The sequence below is a fragment of the Culex pipiens genome, chromosome 2 (genome assembly GCF_016801865.2).
Source record: "Culex pipiens pallens isolate TS chromosome 2, TS_CPP_V2, whole genome shotgun sequence".
NCBI lineage: Eukaryota > Metazoa > Arthropoda > Insecta > Diptera > Culicidae > Culex > Culex pipiens.
The window spans coordinates 132,763,339-132,781,324 of NC_068938.1; the positions used below are offsets into that span (position 1 = coordinate 132,763,339).

The 17,986-nt window shown below is 35.2% G+C and overlaps 1 protein-coding gene across 2 annotated transcripts in view; it reads left to right on the forward strand.

Annotated features, from left to right (window-relative positions):
• LOC120425007 (uncharacterized) overlaps nucleotides 1-16,745 on the forward strand; it is a 157,116-nt gene extending 140,371 nt beyond the window's left edge. For both annotated transcript variants that reach the window (XM_052708584.1, XM_039589382.2), the window contains 2 exons: nucleotides 3,873-3,966; nucleotides 15,701-16,745. In XM_052708584.1, coding sequence (XP_052564544.1) covers nucleotides 3,873-3,966; nucleotides 15,701-15,910 — 304 coding nt within the window. In that variant the 3' untranslated portion in view covers nucleotides 15,911-16,745. The remainder of the gene's footprint in view (nucleotides 1-3,872; nucleotides 3,967-15,700) is intronic.
• The last annotated feature ends 1,241 nt before the right edge of the window (nucleotides 16,746-17,986 follow it).

Sequence of the window (17,986 nt, forward strand, 5' to 3'; positions counted from 1 at the left end):
ACTTTTTCAAAACTTTTTTTCGTAAAATCGCGATAACTCGTGATGTTTATAAGCAAACCCCTTATGTCTATATATCAACATTTTTGTAATTGTCTGCTCTACAACTTTGTAGAACATTGTTACACTCTAAAAAATAACCCTGCAAAGTTAGAAAAAACACAAAATTTTAAAATGAAAAATTTTGTTCTAAATGAAAAAATGACCCTTCTGGGTCAATGTAGATTCGAAAAGTACATTAAATTTCCCATAAAATGACATGTTCCAAAAATTTTTACAGTCGAGTAACGGAAAATGGGAGAATTTTCAAAACTTTTTTAGTGTTTTTTTCGATGAAAAATACGTTTTTTCGGAATTCTGAGTACGCCATCAAATCGGGCGTCTAATTTTACATAAAAGTCTCTTTGACACCAAATTTCTATCTCATCACCGTTTCAGGCTGCAAATTATTGAAAAACACCTCTTTTTTCGCATGTTCAAAAATGGAAGGGGTCGTACCGCCCCTCCGTCACGAGATATCAAAAAACAGACCTCGGTTTCGTGATCAGGGACAAAAGTTACCCCTTAGGACAAAGTTTCACGCAAATCGAAGAGGGGTCGGGGCAACTGCTGTGTGAGTTGGCGGAGAATTACCCATAAACAAATGTTAATATTGAGTGTTTCCCTATCACACCTTATTTCATTTCATTTATTTCACCGCCTTCACCTAAAAAATTGTCAATGTTCATTGGAGAAAGCAGGATACACTCAATGTTTACATTTGTTTGTAAGACCTATTAAAAAAATCTAGAATTCAACTGACGGAGATTCTTCAAAAATTTCCAACATAAATCCAATAATCCTTTTTTTTTTCAAATAAATAATTTGTGTCAGGGAGTATTATTTTGTATCTAGAACTACTGCTAACTTTTTTGACACTTTTCTGTTAATAATTTTGCTAAAAGAATACATTTTTACGATTATTTTGAGCAGGTTTCAGAGTACCGTGAAATTGCCGTGAAATTTCAATGTTTTGTAATTGGCATGTCACGTAATTTCAATTTTTTGTCGTGATAAATCACTAGCCCTAAATATAATTTAATTATTGATGTCTTTCACCGCCTTTAACCATAGTTATATACCGTAAACTGGGATGGTATTGATAGGATTTCAATTTATTTTTGGATTATTTTCCAACTGGTAAAATGTTTCTCAAGATTATTATCTTTAAAACATGTACTGGGGTAGGCCACACAGAGTCCCTGCACTTTATTGATTTTTTTAATAAGTTCAACATCCGAGGTAACTTTGACAATCACAGCTTTTCTAGTTAAAATCAGATTTAAGGTGTTCACACTTTATTTTCACATCAAATGTATGCATGTTGATATAGTTTTACAAGAAAAAGATCAATGTTAATATTAAATTTTAAGTCATTTTTGTAAAAAGCCATGTCAACCTGAAATTTACCAAAACTAGTTTTGTTTATGAAATTTTCGATTTATATTGCATTTAAAACAGAATTCGAAGCATGAATCAAAAGTTTCCACATTTTAAATATATGAAATTTGTTTTACTGAAAATCTTTACAGGACTTTTTTTAATTATGTTTCAAAAACACATAATATTTATTATTTTAAAACTTATTTTATCTTTTCCTGGTAGATCATTGTCCGAAGAATCCCAAAATGCATTCTGTTTTACGATTCAAAATCATGTTCATTGAGAAAATCATGACATCATGAGCAGATCAAAACAATGCTATGTATCAGCATTTTAGTAAGTATAGTTAACTATTTTTTTAAACTTGTCAAAATTTTATGAAAAGTTCTCATATGATCATATGATCAGTAAGATTCCATTCCATTTCGTATTTATGTAATTTGTACTCTTCATTTTGCGGAAAAATCTCAAACCTATCAAAGTCACCCCGTTTTACGCTGTATAATTTATACAAAAAGAAAACGTTACTAAATATCGTGTAGCAAAATCTATGGTAAGATTCGAGCTTAAATCTGCAATTCTCGGATTAGTTTTCAAAAAGACGTAAGAGCCATTGGTAAACAAAGCCCTTTCTACATCGATATTCGGCCTACTTACGAAAAACTAATTCTAAAAATGCTTGAGATTGTTCATCTACAAGTCCTTCAAATGTTCTAAACTTAAAACAAATGAAATATTGTTTCAATTAAGAGAAAACAAAAATAAGTCCCGGAGGTCACGGTGAATCTTCCGGCTTTTTGAAAACTCACCCGAGAATTCCACTTTAAACTAGTTGGACCCAAATCTGAAGTGCTCCGATATTGTTAAAACTTGGCTTTGTGGTTCCTTTATTAAAATAATTGTACCAAATTTATAATGAGAGTAGTCCTAGCCAATTTAGGTTGGCTTAAAAATTACAAAATGGAAAGCTGTGACGACAGATTTTTCATTGCTCATATTTTCCCAAAATAAATTTCTCATAAAATCAGCGAAACAAAATACAAACTTACAAAAACCTAACTTTTCCTTCAACTTTCCAACTCCAGTCTTCTGAAAAGACCTGACTCCACCGACTCTAACTCCGATTCCGATTCCGTTCTTTTTTTTCAATTTTGTAGCAGATATATCACAAATTTCCCGCCCCAAGAAAAAAAGGTGCTGTGGTAATGCTACAGGCATAACCATCATGACAAAGAACTTCGGACACAAAAGTCAAAGATGTTTTTTATAGTTATTAATATTTGCGTTTCGTGGCCACAAAATCAATCACGAAAGAGTTTTTTTAAAGATCTGAAGCCCGTTTGTCGAATTTACCGAGAATTTCCGATTTTAACTGACTGTATACATTTTCTTAACTTTTTGTCACCACTTTGGAAATGATTTGAACAATATTTTGAAATTCTTTTTATTTTTTGTTCTTTTTTAACTATCCAGCTCTCTTCATCTCTAGGTTTACTTGAAATATGTTTATTGTCTGAAGCCGAGAATAGATCTTTCTTTAAAAAAGATTTCTACTATTCTACTGACTAAACTTTTGTTGAATAATGTTGTTTCTAAAATCTCAGTCAAATTAGGATAGCAGAATTGTAAATTCAGCTAATGAAAATTGTGCCAACATTTTCAAAATGAGCTCATGATATATTTTTATAATATTTTGTTTCAAATTCATATTTTGTATCTTGAACTACTGTTAACCTCTGCTAACTAACCCAATAACTTTCCTGTACACAATTGTACATAAATAACATATTTTTGTCGTGATTTTAGGCAGATTTTAGAGTGGGCAGTAACTACACTTTAAACAAGATAAAAAATCTTCTGATTGTGCGATTATTTTACAGGTTATTGTTGATCCTCACAAATATTTAAAATTGCTGTCCTATACAATTGTGTTGCATAATATTAATCTGAACTAGGATCAAAACAATTTTTATTAGTTTTTTCCGGGAATTCCCGAAAAAATCGCGATTCCCAGAATTTTTGTAACTCCAGGAAATTGAACGCTCTCTCTTTGACTGGTACAATTTCAATATAAAATAAGTTAAAAAGTCTTTCGAAAATTACTGGTCATGCGCAGGCTTGCCACACGTACAGATATTTTTGGCACATACCAAACACTCAATCAAGTATAACTTTAAAGAAAAACATTTTTATCAAAAACTAAACAAGTAAAAAGATGCAAAAAATGTTTACCTTTTAAGTGCAGTTTACAAAAACAACTCAAGTGTATTTTAACTGTAAAAATAATTAGTTTGAGTGTTTGGTCTGTGCCAAAAATATCTGTACATGTGGCAACGCTGGTCATGCGTTCTTATTTTTAAAATAAAGAATCAAAAAATTTAAAATTACATATTTTTTAATCAACACTGTAATTCCTAAAAGTATATGTTTTCTACTCTCTGTTTCCTTTCCAGACAATCAACCCAGGGTCGAATGATCGTCGTTGGTGACGGTGCTCTGCTGATAGTGGGAACTTTCAAGCGACGCGTTCCCGATCCTGACTTTAAGGTAAATCTGGTTGCTATCGAGATTCCAAATTGTAATTTCAAAATAATAAAATCAAATGTCTCCAAAATAGAATTACTTGGTTATCACCTGCTGACGGTGTTGTCCCATTCTCCGGAAATCCCAACAAACAGAGCAAATTCAATTTACTTGTCAGCCACCTACTGAATTATTTCCAACAAAATTCATTTTAAATTTCCTCCCCGGATTTGTCTTGTTCGAGTTCTCTCTCTCTCTATTTCTCTGGAGTGGCACACCAGTGAAAAGTAAAAACAAATTGAATTTAATACTGCTACACTGCGACAACATTCAACTTTGAACAGTGTTGCTAGCATTCTCTCGCTGCAAATGCGACATGTTGTTGAATTGGCAGCAATGTGGCCCAACACCCCGAGGTGCTTTGCTAACATAAACAGCGCACCAGAAAAGTGCAACAGTCGTTTTGCCTCCCTTTCCACATGCCATTTTTCATTTTCCCGCGGTTTTTCACAAGTACAGTAGGACCACGGTAGTTTGAGACTTTTCAGTTTGATCAGTTTCGAACGAAAAAGTATCAAACCAGCGAGCGTTCACCGTAGTGACTCTCACAATCTCTATTGATGTGCTTCCCACTGCAAAGTTGGGGTTGGCCAGTCAGTGTTGCCAGCACGCTTTCCAGTCACGGAATGTTTTCCTTTTTTCTTGTTATTGAAGCTGCAACAAAAAGACGGGGAATCGAGATGAAAGGCGGCGATGCTTTGGACTGACTTCCTTGAGAAAGGATATTGAAAGCATTTCATTTCCGCCGTAGACGATGAACTGCTGGTAGCTGATGCCGACTGTTTGTGGTCGAATCGAGCGAAATTTGATTGTCACTGGACTGACTGGCACTGGGGAGGAAACGCCGGATGTGGAAGCGAAGCGGATGTGGCTTTGATTGCGACTTTTTTGACTGATAGATTTGGAAAAAAACATGAAACTTCCAATCCGAACGGTTTCTTGATTAATCAAATATTGCTTTATTCTAAATGATAGATTTAGAACCAACTAATAATCAGGTCGAAGCTCAAACAATTTACGCCCCTGTCCATGCAACAATGGTACGTAGGGGAGTTTGGGGTAATATGGACAGTGGGGGTAATTTGGACACCCCTTTAAAAATCACCTTTTCTTCGGATATAAAGCGAAAACGGCAATTCAAGTGATAAGGCTAGTACTAGTAATGGCCTAGGAGTATGGACAAACTAAAAAAGTTGGAATAGGTTATGTAGTTTTGGTATAATATATAAAAGTTTCCAAAGGCCGGTTGGCACTGCCTTAAGTTCTAATTTTTGAGGGTTGGGAAATAAGGTTTTGCAGGAATTATATTGCAAAAAAGTGGACAATTTTTGTTTAAGAGGGTTGTTTGAACGATGCCTGAGGTATGTACGTATAAATATTGTGCATTTTATCCATTTTTATCATCAAAAATTGCCATTTTTGATAAAACATGCTATGGGGGTAATTTGGACATAGCTTGTGGGGTAATTTGGACATACCTGAAAGTCTACCTGTCAGGCAAACAAAAAGTATCTTTCATGGTTGGTTGAGTTTTTAAATGGATTTAGATAAATTTAGAGGGATTTAAAATGTCAGATCGGAATGTGAGCAATAAGATCTTTCAAAAAACCCCTATTTTTTAATTTAGATAAAAAAATTTCAATATTTGAATGGATGAAAATCTGATTAATGCACATTGGGCGTTCAACTAGACTCTAATGTTTTTAATTAATTTCTTTGAAATTTCTAATTTCTATGCTGGTTTTCAATAATATTTAAATTTGAAGGGCTACGGAATGTAAAACTAAAAAAAATAATGGTTTCAGGTTAATAAGTTCTATATAAAGATTGATTTAGATAAATCTAAACGATACCTTAATCACTAAAAGCTAAACTTGTGCCTAATCCAGAATCAATGTTCTAATCAAAATTGATAAATGATTTAATTATGTAACTACACTGAACTATTTGTTTTCTTCCTTTTGAATTATAGTTCTATCACAAAATCATGATTCAAAACTCTGATAAAATATTGTGAGCAAAAAAAAAACTTAAAAACATAGAGCAATCACAAAACCAGGTTGAAGGTTAAAAATCATGCTCAAAACATCAAATGTTAAACTTATTCATCCACATGTGTCCAAATTACCCCACAAAAGGTGTCCATATTACCCCACAAGGCATGTCCAAATTACCCCACAAGGCATGTCCAAATTACCCCATAGGGGTGTTCATATTACCCCCACACAAAAATGTGGGGGTAATTTGGACACCTTTTAATTTTTGCGATAAAAATGAGTTTTTCATCAAAATTTATCGAAATGAATGAAATTTTTCCATCGAATATGATCTCTGTTATCCTCTGGTTTCATTCACATTCCTTTAAAATATCCATACAGCCCGTGGCAGAGCAATTTCCTTAGGGTGTCCAAATTACCCCACACTCCCCTAAATATTAGAAAATCTGTAATTTTTGGAGGAATTTTATGATTGATTTTATGTCTTTGGAAAAGTTGTACAAAATTTAAAAAATAAGTTAAAATAATAAAAAAAATACACAATTCTTAATTAAGTCAAAACAAGGAAAATAAATTACCCAAAATCCGTATTATCGTAAAACGAAACTATTGGCACTACGCCCCCCGGGGCATGGCCTTCCTCTAACGTGGGATTTCTGCTCCAGCGCCTCTGACGAGACAGGAGAAACCGGGACCGACGTTTTACTTCACCATCCGATAGAAGCTCAGTGGATAAGGCGGGAATCGAACCCGCGTCTCATAGCATCATCGGGATCGGCAGCCGAAGCCGCTACCCCTGCGCCACGAGACCCACCGTATTATCGTATCTCTTCCAAATTAGTCCAAAAAATCAGACGGCATCAAAAATTATTTTTTCAAAAAAACTTAAAACATTTTTTTATTTAACTGCAAACATTCTGAAATGCATTTTTCTGCATTGAAAATCATAATCAGCGTCTAAAATCACGAACTTAAAGCCTTGTTTGTGCTTGTGTTTAATAGAATGAAAAAAAACTAACTTTCGTTGAATGAAATGAATGAAATGAATGAAATGAATGAAATGAATGAAATGAATGAAATGAATGAAATGAATGAAATGAATGAAATGAATGAAATGAATGAAATGAATGAAATGAATGAAATGAATGAAATGAATGAAATGAATGAAATGAATGAAATGAATGAAATGAATGAAATGAATGAAATGAATGAAATTAATGAAATTAATGAAATGAATGAAATGAATGAAATGAATGAAATGAATGAAATTAATGAAATGAATGAAATGAATGAAATGAATGAAATGAATGAAATGAATGAAATGAATGAAATGAATGAAATGAATGAAATGAATGAAATGAATGAAATGAATGAAATGAATGAAATGAATGAAATGAATGAAATGAATGAAATGAATGAAATGAATGAAATGAATGAAATGAATGAAATGAATGAAATGAATGAAATGAATGAAATGAATGAAATGAATGAAATGAATGAAATGAATGAAATGAATGAAATGAATGAAATGAATGAAATGAATGAAATGAATGAAATGAATGAAATGAATGAAATGAATGAAATGAATGAAATGAATGAAATGAATGAAATGAATGAAATGAATGAAATGAATGAAATGAATGAAATGAATGAAATGAATGAAATGAATGAAATGAATGAAATGAATGAAATGAATGAAATGAATGAAATGAATGAAATGAATGAAATGAATGAAATGAATGAAATGAATGAAATGAATGAAATGAATGAAATGAATGAAATGAACGAAATGAATGAAATGCATGAAATGAATGAAATGAATGAAATGAATGAAATGAATGAAATGAATGAAATGAATGAAATGAATGAAATGAATGAAATGAATGAAATGAATGAAATGAATGAAATGAATGAAATGAATGAAATGAATGAAATGAATGAAATGAATGAAATGAATGAAATAAATGAAATGAATGAAATGAATGAAATGAATGAAATGAATGAAATGAATGAAATGAATGACTTGGACTTGGACTTGGACTTGGACTTGGACTTGGACTTGGATTTGGACTTGGACTTGGACTTGGACTTGGACTTGGACTTGGACTTGGACTTGGACTTGGACTTGGACTTGGACTTGGACTTGGACTTGGACTTGGACTTGGACTTGGACTTGGACTTGGACTTGGACTTGGACTTGGACTTGGACTTGGACTTGGACTTGGACTTGGACTTGGACTTGGACTTGGACTTGGACTTGGACTTGGACTTGGACTTGGACTTGGACTTGGATTTCCTTTTTTTGTAGATTACACCTGGCTTATGCTGATTCATTTTGGAGCTGAAATTCGACGTGAAAGTGCTGGACGGCTTCACCTTAACCAACCAAGTGCATTCTCAATCAGAAAACTAACAGACCGTTCCAAAATCCCACTTCAAAAGCTCGTTATCGTTTGATGTCGGAATCAATTCTTGTCGGATTTGCGGCCAACCAAATCAGGCTCATAAAGTCAGCATTCTTTTTTTGGTTGAAAGAACGAAACCCACGAATTGCAGGTCTCAAACGATCCGTCATCGTGTCGGCCTTCGCGTTCACCAGCCCCGTGAATAGATCGTGCGTGAATGCACACGTGGGGGAGAAAGGCGGGAAATTTTCCTTTGATATGGTCGGGTTCAAACGACTCGACTCGACTCGCTTTTCACAAAAGAAGATTTCGTCTCCCTTTCCACGGTCGATCTGGGTCGCTGAAAGAGGAGCTCTTTAATAAAATCTAACATCATCGTGCACGGGTAATATTTCAGCAGCCGTCGCCATTTGAAACTCCTTCCGGGGCGGGGTCTCCTCTTTTGAGTTAGCAAAAAAAAATGAAGATTTTTCTTCACCTTTCTGGGAGCTCCCATTTGTGCAATTTATGGGCCTGGTGAGAGTTTTCGAAGAAAGACGTCGTGGAGATCCATATCGTGTTTCACGAGGGTGGTCCAGTTGAATTTGAATGATGAAAATATCTGTTATTGTCATGTAGTACAATTTGAGTTTATTAATCATACGGACAAATTATAAACATTTCCAAACCTGCATTAAAACAGTCACCCTATCCAACCGAGACAGTCTCAGTTTCAATCGGCGTTTTTTTTTTAACCCTTACTCCCAAGCTCACCTTAACACCAGATGTGTTCCGGAAGATGCGTGGCATGGTGGCGTAAACCCGGTTGGGTACCATCACACCGCAGCCACATCAGCAGCCGGAACATGACGCTTTGAAGCCCCCTCATAATGCTGATGGTTATGAGGAAGCTATCATGCTGCTTTCCGAACTACCACCCGTTTTGGGTATAAAGAAGGCCATATTTGTCAGATAAAAAGGAGTCGAATTATCTGTGGTGAAGTTAGAGCGAGAGGTTCATGAATGAAGAATGGATTGAGTATAATTTTACATCTATGAAGCTTCTTTTCAAAAGATCACTTTACTCCAAATATGAACCAAGCTATAAATCTGCTCTAAAATTAAACTAACTTAATGTGTGTGTGTGTGTTCCAATCCAATACCCGCTAACCGGTAGCGATATTATGGGAAAGTATAGTTTGTATCAGACTTTGTATATGCCGAATGCTGATACAACTTATCTCAGTCCCGGGTATTAGGTGGTGATAGCCCTCGCGCTGCTTCCAACGACCCGTTTCAGAATGACAGAGCTCCTTGCGGTCCAATTCCGAGGTCGCTGGGCATTGTTCGGCCCCGCCGAAACATAGAAGCAAGCATCTGAAGGAAACTCGATCTATATTTAGACTTCCAATCCCGTCAGGCAAATCAGGGATCAGCGCGTATTTAATATGAGAAGATAACATGTTTCAACACTACGGATCAATTTCACTACAAGAATGTAAACCTTATGATGGCCGACTGCTTAGCGTCCCAGACCACCAAACCTAAGGCGGGAGTTCGAATCCCGCCTCGTTCATTTTCGTTTTTGTTCATATTCAAAGTTCAAATTCCTGATTCCAGAGTGTCGTAAAAAAATATTCGGAGTGAAAAGTATTTTTTTTTGTGTGTGCCTTTTGTTTCGCATTTTTGTCGTGAATTGTGCGTTGCGAGGAGAAGATTACCCTCTGAAAATGCAGCGTCATCAGTGCATAATTGGCAAAGGGAGCGCGTGGTCGTAAAAAATATTCGGAGTGAAAAGTGATTTTTTTTGTGTGTGCCTTTTGTTTCGCATTTTTGTCGTGAATTGTGATATAGTTTTCGATAAAAACGATCCGAGTTCGTTAGGTTTATCGCGTAACAAAATTATTTTGATTCATCAAGAACGTCGTGTGGTGCGCTAGCCTTTTTTGTGTTGAAAAGACCTTCCCATAGCTCCGTAGCTCGGAGGGCTCGACGTCGGTTGTTTGTGTGTTAAGCCCTCTCCATAGCATCGTAGCTCGAGAGGCAACGAAAATCAATACCTTATCTAGCTAACAGAAAGAAGATCGGAAGGCACTTGATGATTGAGTTCGTCGCGTCTATTCCGTAACAAATTCATGAACTAAATGATTATATAATTAAAAATTAGACTACGCTATCATTGCAGCATTGCGTTTAACACCTCATACTATAAATAAATATTATTTGGTTTTATCTTTCCACAGCCGGCTGTCTAAGATTAAACCATTTCATTAAAAATTTAACAACAGTTAAACGGGAAATCATCCGCAGCATCCGATTGTTTGCCTTGAGAATAAAATATAATACCTTTCAACAAACACTATGATTTTGGGTCGCATCATCATCTTCTATGATGAATCCTGACCAAACACCCTATCCTACTAATAAATTTTCAGGTTCCTGGCACTTGTGGGGTGTAAGCACAGAGTAAATCAGCTGCCCTAGTAGCAACCTGCGCTAACTAACATTCCCGTCCCTTAAAATCGAGATCTACAAACTGACATGGCGGGCGCCGTTGGTGGCCAATGACTGTTACCTATTCGCAACTGATCTTGCTTTGGCAATCATGGTGTTTTATCTTTTCAGCGCATTCATACATGCTGTTGATAAGGGAAATACCACTTGATAGTCGAAGCCTATGATCAGTAGTGCTGAAAGGATATTACGGTTCTGTTCAGCAACGGAGAAGGACAACCATGGGTGGTCTCTCATGCTCATGCTCATATTCAAAGTTCAAATTCCTGATTCCAAATTTCAAAGGAACCGACCGGGATTTGATCCCTGAACCTTCTGCTTGTGAGGTAGAAGTCGTAACCATTAGGCCACGGAGCAGGTTTTTTCTAAAATTGAACTAACTTAATTCATTGAAAGTTCGTACATCCACCTTCATGTATACTTATCGACTCAGAATCGAAAACTGAACTAATGTCTGTCTTTCTGCCTGCCTGTGTTTCCAATAATGTTACTGAATTTTCTCAGCACTGGCTGAACCGATACATCATGGGTGGCCAGGTAAAAATTGCAAAAAAAACGCCAAGGACCGACAAAAATCATCGAGAACAGAACACTGATGAAGTCTGCATGTAGTAGACAAAATACGTATCTGTCAAGATATTAAAAATATATAACGGAATTAAAACGAACAACTCGTCTCTTTGTATTCACAGTAATGCATTCTGCTAAAACGCTCAAACAAACCACAACATAAAATTTATTGAATCTACTAAAAAGATGATTTTCAATCACTCCTGAAAGTTTCATGAATATTCCCACCCGTTTTTTGAAACTGCTAACTTCAAATAGCTATATCTCGGCAATGATACAACCAAATGTCTGCAAATTTGTTTTGATAATGTTTACTTTAATAGATAACAGATAACAGATTTTAAATTAAATTAAAAGTGTGCTCACAACAACCTCTGACTTTTTTGTCGATTTACATCTATGTAACCCCTTAATGGTGACTTTCTGATAAACACAACAAGCTCTTCAAGGTGCTTTAACCCGACTTTAGAAATTCTCTTCCTTTTCCCGGATATTGCTATACATGTTTGTGACATACATCAATTTCTAATCGAAATAATCTTGCACACTTGTGACACGTCATACATATCGTGACACGTAACGTAGTACATTTTTACCTTCAAGACACACTTGTAACACGTGCTTTTCAGATTTTTGTTTACATTATTTACTGTATCTTTAAAATGGTGTTTCCAAATTAGTTGAAACTTGGAGCGTTTGTTTAACGATAGTATACGAAACGATTGCTTCAAAAAATTCGACTCCATCATGTATAGTTTTGTAAATATTTGAAGGTAAACTCGATGGTCGTTGTCACAAGATAGTACACAACCGACGAATTATATGTGTGGAATAATGAATATGGATATGAATTAATTCAACTTGTAAAATTCTGATGGTTTGATTAGTTTTCGGCCTCAAAAGATTGAATTTATATTTCATACTTTGAATGCACGCTAATTCGAACGTATTCGAATGAAAAAGCACTCAAACGTCAAAACGAGTTTGTCAAACTAATGTTTACATTTCAACCGTTTTGTTAGTCGATTAACGACCACGTAGTGTTGTGCCCTTGACTGCTGTGAGTCGTTCCAATAAGCAAATTCGGATTCGTTTATTCTAAGGGCTAGTATGCAGAACGGAAGGAAAGGGGTCAAGAAACTGCTTTACGAACAGCAGAACAAAGGAGAGGGAGTGGTTTCTTGGGGCTTTTCTTCACCCTCTCTGACTTGCTTGCGCTACCGCTGCTGCCCATTTGATTTTTTTCTTGACCGGTTCCTTCCGAAGTGCGTATACCGCTTAAGGCAGTTCCATTCAAATTTAAAAAAAACTCTGCAATACAAAAATGGTAAATTTTTCGATTTTCAATAATCAAAAAGATGTTCCAAATTGGTATAGAATGAAAAATCTGTCAAAATCTGGCACAGATAATGGAAAAATTTAATCTGGCAGACACTTGAAAAATCTGGCATTCTGGCAACCCTGCATAGATCACTATTGAATTGCTCAAGCTTCTATAAAAAGTTCAAAAGTTATGAATGCTTTTATTTTTGCATAGATAAATGGCAAGAAATCGAGTCCAATATCATCATGGTAATCGAAAGACCTTCCAAACGAGGCCCAAACATTGAAGATCTGGCAACCCTGTCTCAAGTTATGACCATTTAAGTGATATTTAAGTACCAAAAAAATTAATATACAGCAATTCCATTTGAAAAGAGCCTAAACCGAAAAAAAAAGTTCTCCAATTGGGCTCAAAATTTTTCTGGGGGTTCCTCGGCCAAAATAATTAGACCCGTATTTTTTTGTTTGGCCATTAGGGTGACCTACATCTTGCTAGGGTGGTTCGAAAAATGGCAATTTTCGTCATTTTTCGCAAAAATCACATTTTTCAAAAAATCATATCACCGCGCCATTTCATGCGATTTTAGCTGTCTTAGACTCAAAAGAAAGGTGATGAGTTTGGCTATTTGAGAAAAATAGTAAGAAGTTCCAAAAATCTATCTTAACTATTGAAAAAGTCGTATGAAAACTTAAAATGGCGTTTTGATCGTGTCTGGACCAAAGAGCCTATGTCTGAAAATATTTTTATCGGATTGCTGGATTAAGTCCTTTCCATATCATCGAGGATTGGAAGGCACGTCAACGAATATGTTTTAAGGCTTATGATATAAAATAATTTTAATGAATGAAGCCCTTCCTACATCACCGTTGATCGGAAGGCACGCCGACGGAGAATTTCTGGAGAATCGCGGTCGAATTAATACTATATTTAAATCCCTAGATAGCTATCTTTCCGCAGCCGGCTGCCTAAGATTTTTAAAATTTCAACCGATAAACAAATTGATTATGGTCGCATCACCTACCACAGTGAATCCTGACCTCATACCCATCTTACTAACCCATAAAACTCATGTGATACTTTGTTGGAGACGCAGCCGATTTAGCGGTCCCATCACTCAAGTATCGGACTAACATTTTCATCCACTTCTCCGTGTCTTACCACTGGTCGTAGCCGGCGTCGGTATTGATCAGCATGATAGGGACCTTTCAAATTGCGAAGGGGTGATGATTGGTTCCTACTTTTCACCTGTGGTCCACGGAGCAATTTTTGGGGGTCCTGGTCAATAACGAAGTAGCAGCTACGGGTAGACACCAATGCTAAAAAAAATATTTTAAATATATTTCAAAATAAAATACTTTTCCGAAGACACCAAATCAAGCAGGCAATTGCTTCCCAAGTTACAGCTTTTCGAATATTAACATGCTAGTGCTGCAGAATTCTATGAAACCTTAAACTCACGATGCAAAATGTCTTCGTTTGATATGGAGAATGCAGGGTCAAAGTTTCTTCCGAATTGATAAGTTTAAAATAAAAATAAAATCTCTAAAAATGTATGCAAAATACTAGAGAATAACGAAAATAACGAAAACTTGCAAAGGCTTGAAAACTATCTTTTGCGATTCCGTTGTGAAACTACTTACTTTTTGCCATTCTCCTATGGCAAACGGTCCATATTCCATATATAACGTATGACTAATATGTATGACTTTTCAGCACTTATAACGAAAAGTCATACTTTCCGAGGCTGTTTTAGAGTTTGACACTTAACTTGAAAGCAAATTACAAATATTGAACTGAAACAATCCGATTTAAGGGAAGCAACTCATTGCAAAACTTCATTTTTTAACCCTCTCCCGCCCATGGTTACTCCAGAGCACCAAAACTTTGAACTCAATTATCTCGGAACTGACACAACATTTCATGATGCTTCAAATTGCTGGTGTTCATGTAAAATGTATACTAACATCTCCCCAAATTTCATCAAATTTGGTTAAGCACCAGCAAAGTTACAGTGTGAAATGTAAACAAAAATGTGCCAATTTTAGGGAAATAAATAAGACTTGTTTTCGAAAGCCCGTAAAAATTACCAAACACAAAATTTTATGAAACAAAAAATGTTTTGCTATCATTTGAACCTTGGACAAGAACCCTTGTGAATAACATTGTGAGTTTGGACCGGTCTTAAGTGTTTTTCAACCTTTTTCACTTGGTGCACCAGAGCACCACCTAGGCATATGAGCAACTAAATGTTCAGGAGCACTTTTTTCTAAATTACAGAAAAAGCTTATTTTTATCAAAACAAAAGTTTATAAACGATTCGACTATTCATAAACAAGACAAAACATTGTTATTAGACCGATAGTTTTATTATTTTCCTCATTTTTCATGAAAATGGTTGTTTGTGGGTTTTGAATGAGCCAATCAAAGAAACCTGAAAATGTAGAGATTTTAGAATTTGTAGTTAATACTTCAGAAATATGGTCTTACAGCAAAGAATTAGTAGTTTTTAACATATTTCGAAGCGTTTTCAAACAAATGAACCAATAGATTTGAAGAAAACGAGATTTTGTGGTTTAAAAAAAAAGTTGCTCATCTTCCTGATGGTGCTCTGGTGCACCACTTCAAATTCTACTTTTTTGCCCCAATTCGATGTTTGTGGGTCAAAGTAAAGTATTTCCTGCATTATTGTACCAAAATTAAACCATTTACTATTTTTACGATAAGCAAACAGCTCTGGGCGTTAGAGGGTTAAGCAGTCGTGGACAGTTTTCCATACATAAAAAATCTTGTTTTGTATGAATCGTGGACAATCGCCACGATGCCTTAAACCGTCAAACCTAAAATCAAAATTTCTGTAGAGTAAAATATTCTAAACTTCTTCCTTTCTCTCTTTTCCTCTCCTTTTACAGCTGTACCTGTCCTCAAACATCACGCTGGCGGACTACAACATGGGCTACTGCCTGACGGGGACACTCGAGCGGGGTGACCAGCACGCGAACCAGTTCCAGACGACCCACTTTGCCGTTATTCGGCGCTGCTGGCCGGCCTCAAACGACGGCCACGACTCCCAAACCCACAAAACCCAACATACGTACATTGACTTTCTGTTCAACCGATGATAGGAGGCGGAGGAGGAAGAGCAGGAATTGAACGCCGGTTAAACTTTATTTAAAAAAAAAAGCGGGAAAAGAGGAGTAAAAAATTATACGTAAGTGAAATTTAAGCAGAAAAAAAAAGAATCGGTGTTAAAAAATCACTCTTAATTTCAACGGAAGCATAAATTTTGATGACCGTGTTTTAATCATTCATGTCCGAGCCGAGGAGAGCGAAAAAAAAATCGAAGCACTCAAAAAAGTAATATAAATCAAAAGGGTAAAATAAATGCTCTCGTGCGGGATTGGAAATCGATCTCAAATGGTCGATTGGCACAATAAACCAACGCAAACGAAGAGGGAAATGGCAAATCTTTTTTTTAAATATTTAACAACGTAGGCGACTCGAAAAAATCAAAATGAAGCGTTTGTAGCAGGTACAGGAATGGAATCAAAAATTAACCAAAAAAAAGGTGAAAGAGAGATATTTTTGTAATTTGTATCGTTTTGTACATAGCACAGAGGACATCCAGTTTTAAATGTCATGACAAATAAAGAAATGAAGAAAAAAACAAGCTAAAATGCGCTAGTGTTAAAATTTGTGGGCTTAACAATCAAATCAAATTTGTATCATCACAAACAGCACGATCATCCATCACAAGTTTACTAAGTTGCGTCAACAAGTCAGGATTGAAATATCACTTGTTGGAAAAATGGATGAAATTTCAACCCTGATCTTTAAAGGATAAATGTCGTGCCTTCATTTGGGGTGCCGTTAGAACAGACACAGAGCAACTAAATTTAGACATCGCTTTCCAATGTTCTGATTCGCCCCAGTTGACGGTTGACGGTATTTTCGTTATGATTTTGGCTTTCAGTGGTGTTTTATCATATGGTAAGGACATACCAAATCTAATGAGTTGTTGGTTTTATGTCATACTTTTTTTGCTTAATCATTATTTATTTATAGACTGTAATTTTATTTAAAATAACTTGTAGAACTTATTCGAAAAAAGCTCAACAGAATTTAAAAAATCAAAATTTATCATATTTACATGATTTAATTTCCAAAATCACATTTTATTTAAAAACTAACTAAATCCACCTATGTGGTTTATGCTTTTCTCACTACTTCCTAAAAATTGATCCGGAAATATTTTTTTTCATATGAATAATAATTCTTTGGAAAGTACATAATTAAATAAACAGGGTTGGCAGATACAGACTCCTTTAGGAGGTCTCTCGATTACCTTTTCATCAAAAGGTGGGTTGATCGATCTGGAGATTGTTTACAAACAAATAAAGGAGATATATAACTCAAGTAGTCATAACTTGAGACAGGGTTGCCAGATCTTCCATGTTTTGAACTCGTTGGAAAGGTCTTTTTGGTCCTATCTAACGATGTGTAACATGATGGAATTTGATTCAATTTCTTGCCATTTATCTAACATCGCGACTTATGAGAAGACACATTTGTATGCATAACTTTTGAACTACTTAACTTCAATTTATATAAAACTCGATCTATGGGACTCTAAACCAAGTCGAATGCAACCGGTTTGGGTCAAATCGGTTCAGCCAGTGCCGAGAAACATGCACAAGTTTGTAGGTCACATACATACATACATACACACACACATACAGACAGCCATTTGTTCAGATTTCAATTCTTAGTCGATATGTATAAATGAAGGTGGGTCTACGGACTTTTTTATGAAAAGTACATTTTTCTAACAGGATTATAGATTCTTTGCCAAAACCGGAAGTGGACTTTATTTGGATCAAAGAATGTAATTTTATCCAATTTTACAAAAATGCCAACAATTTTAAGATTTTTTTCTTGGTATAGACAAACAAATCCAAATTGAAACGACATGTAACACTAAACTAACTTGCTCCTAATTTATAGACATTCTAGAACTTAGAGCAATACATATATATTTAAAGTTTTTCAAAACAAATATTAATTTGTTTAAATATTTCTGTTTATTCTTATTTTATTCTTATATCATCTCATCAATCATCACAAGCAAAGTCGAGTAACTGTACAAAATCAACAAAAAATCTCTTTTTAATTTCAATGTCGAAAAATCAAAACTCAAA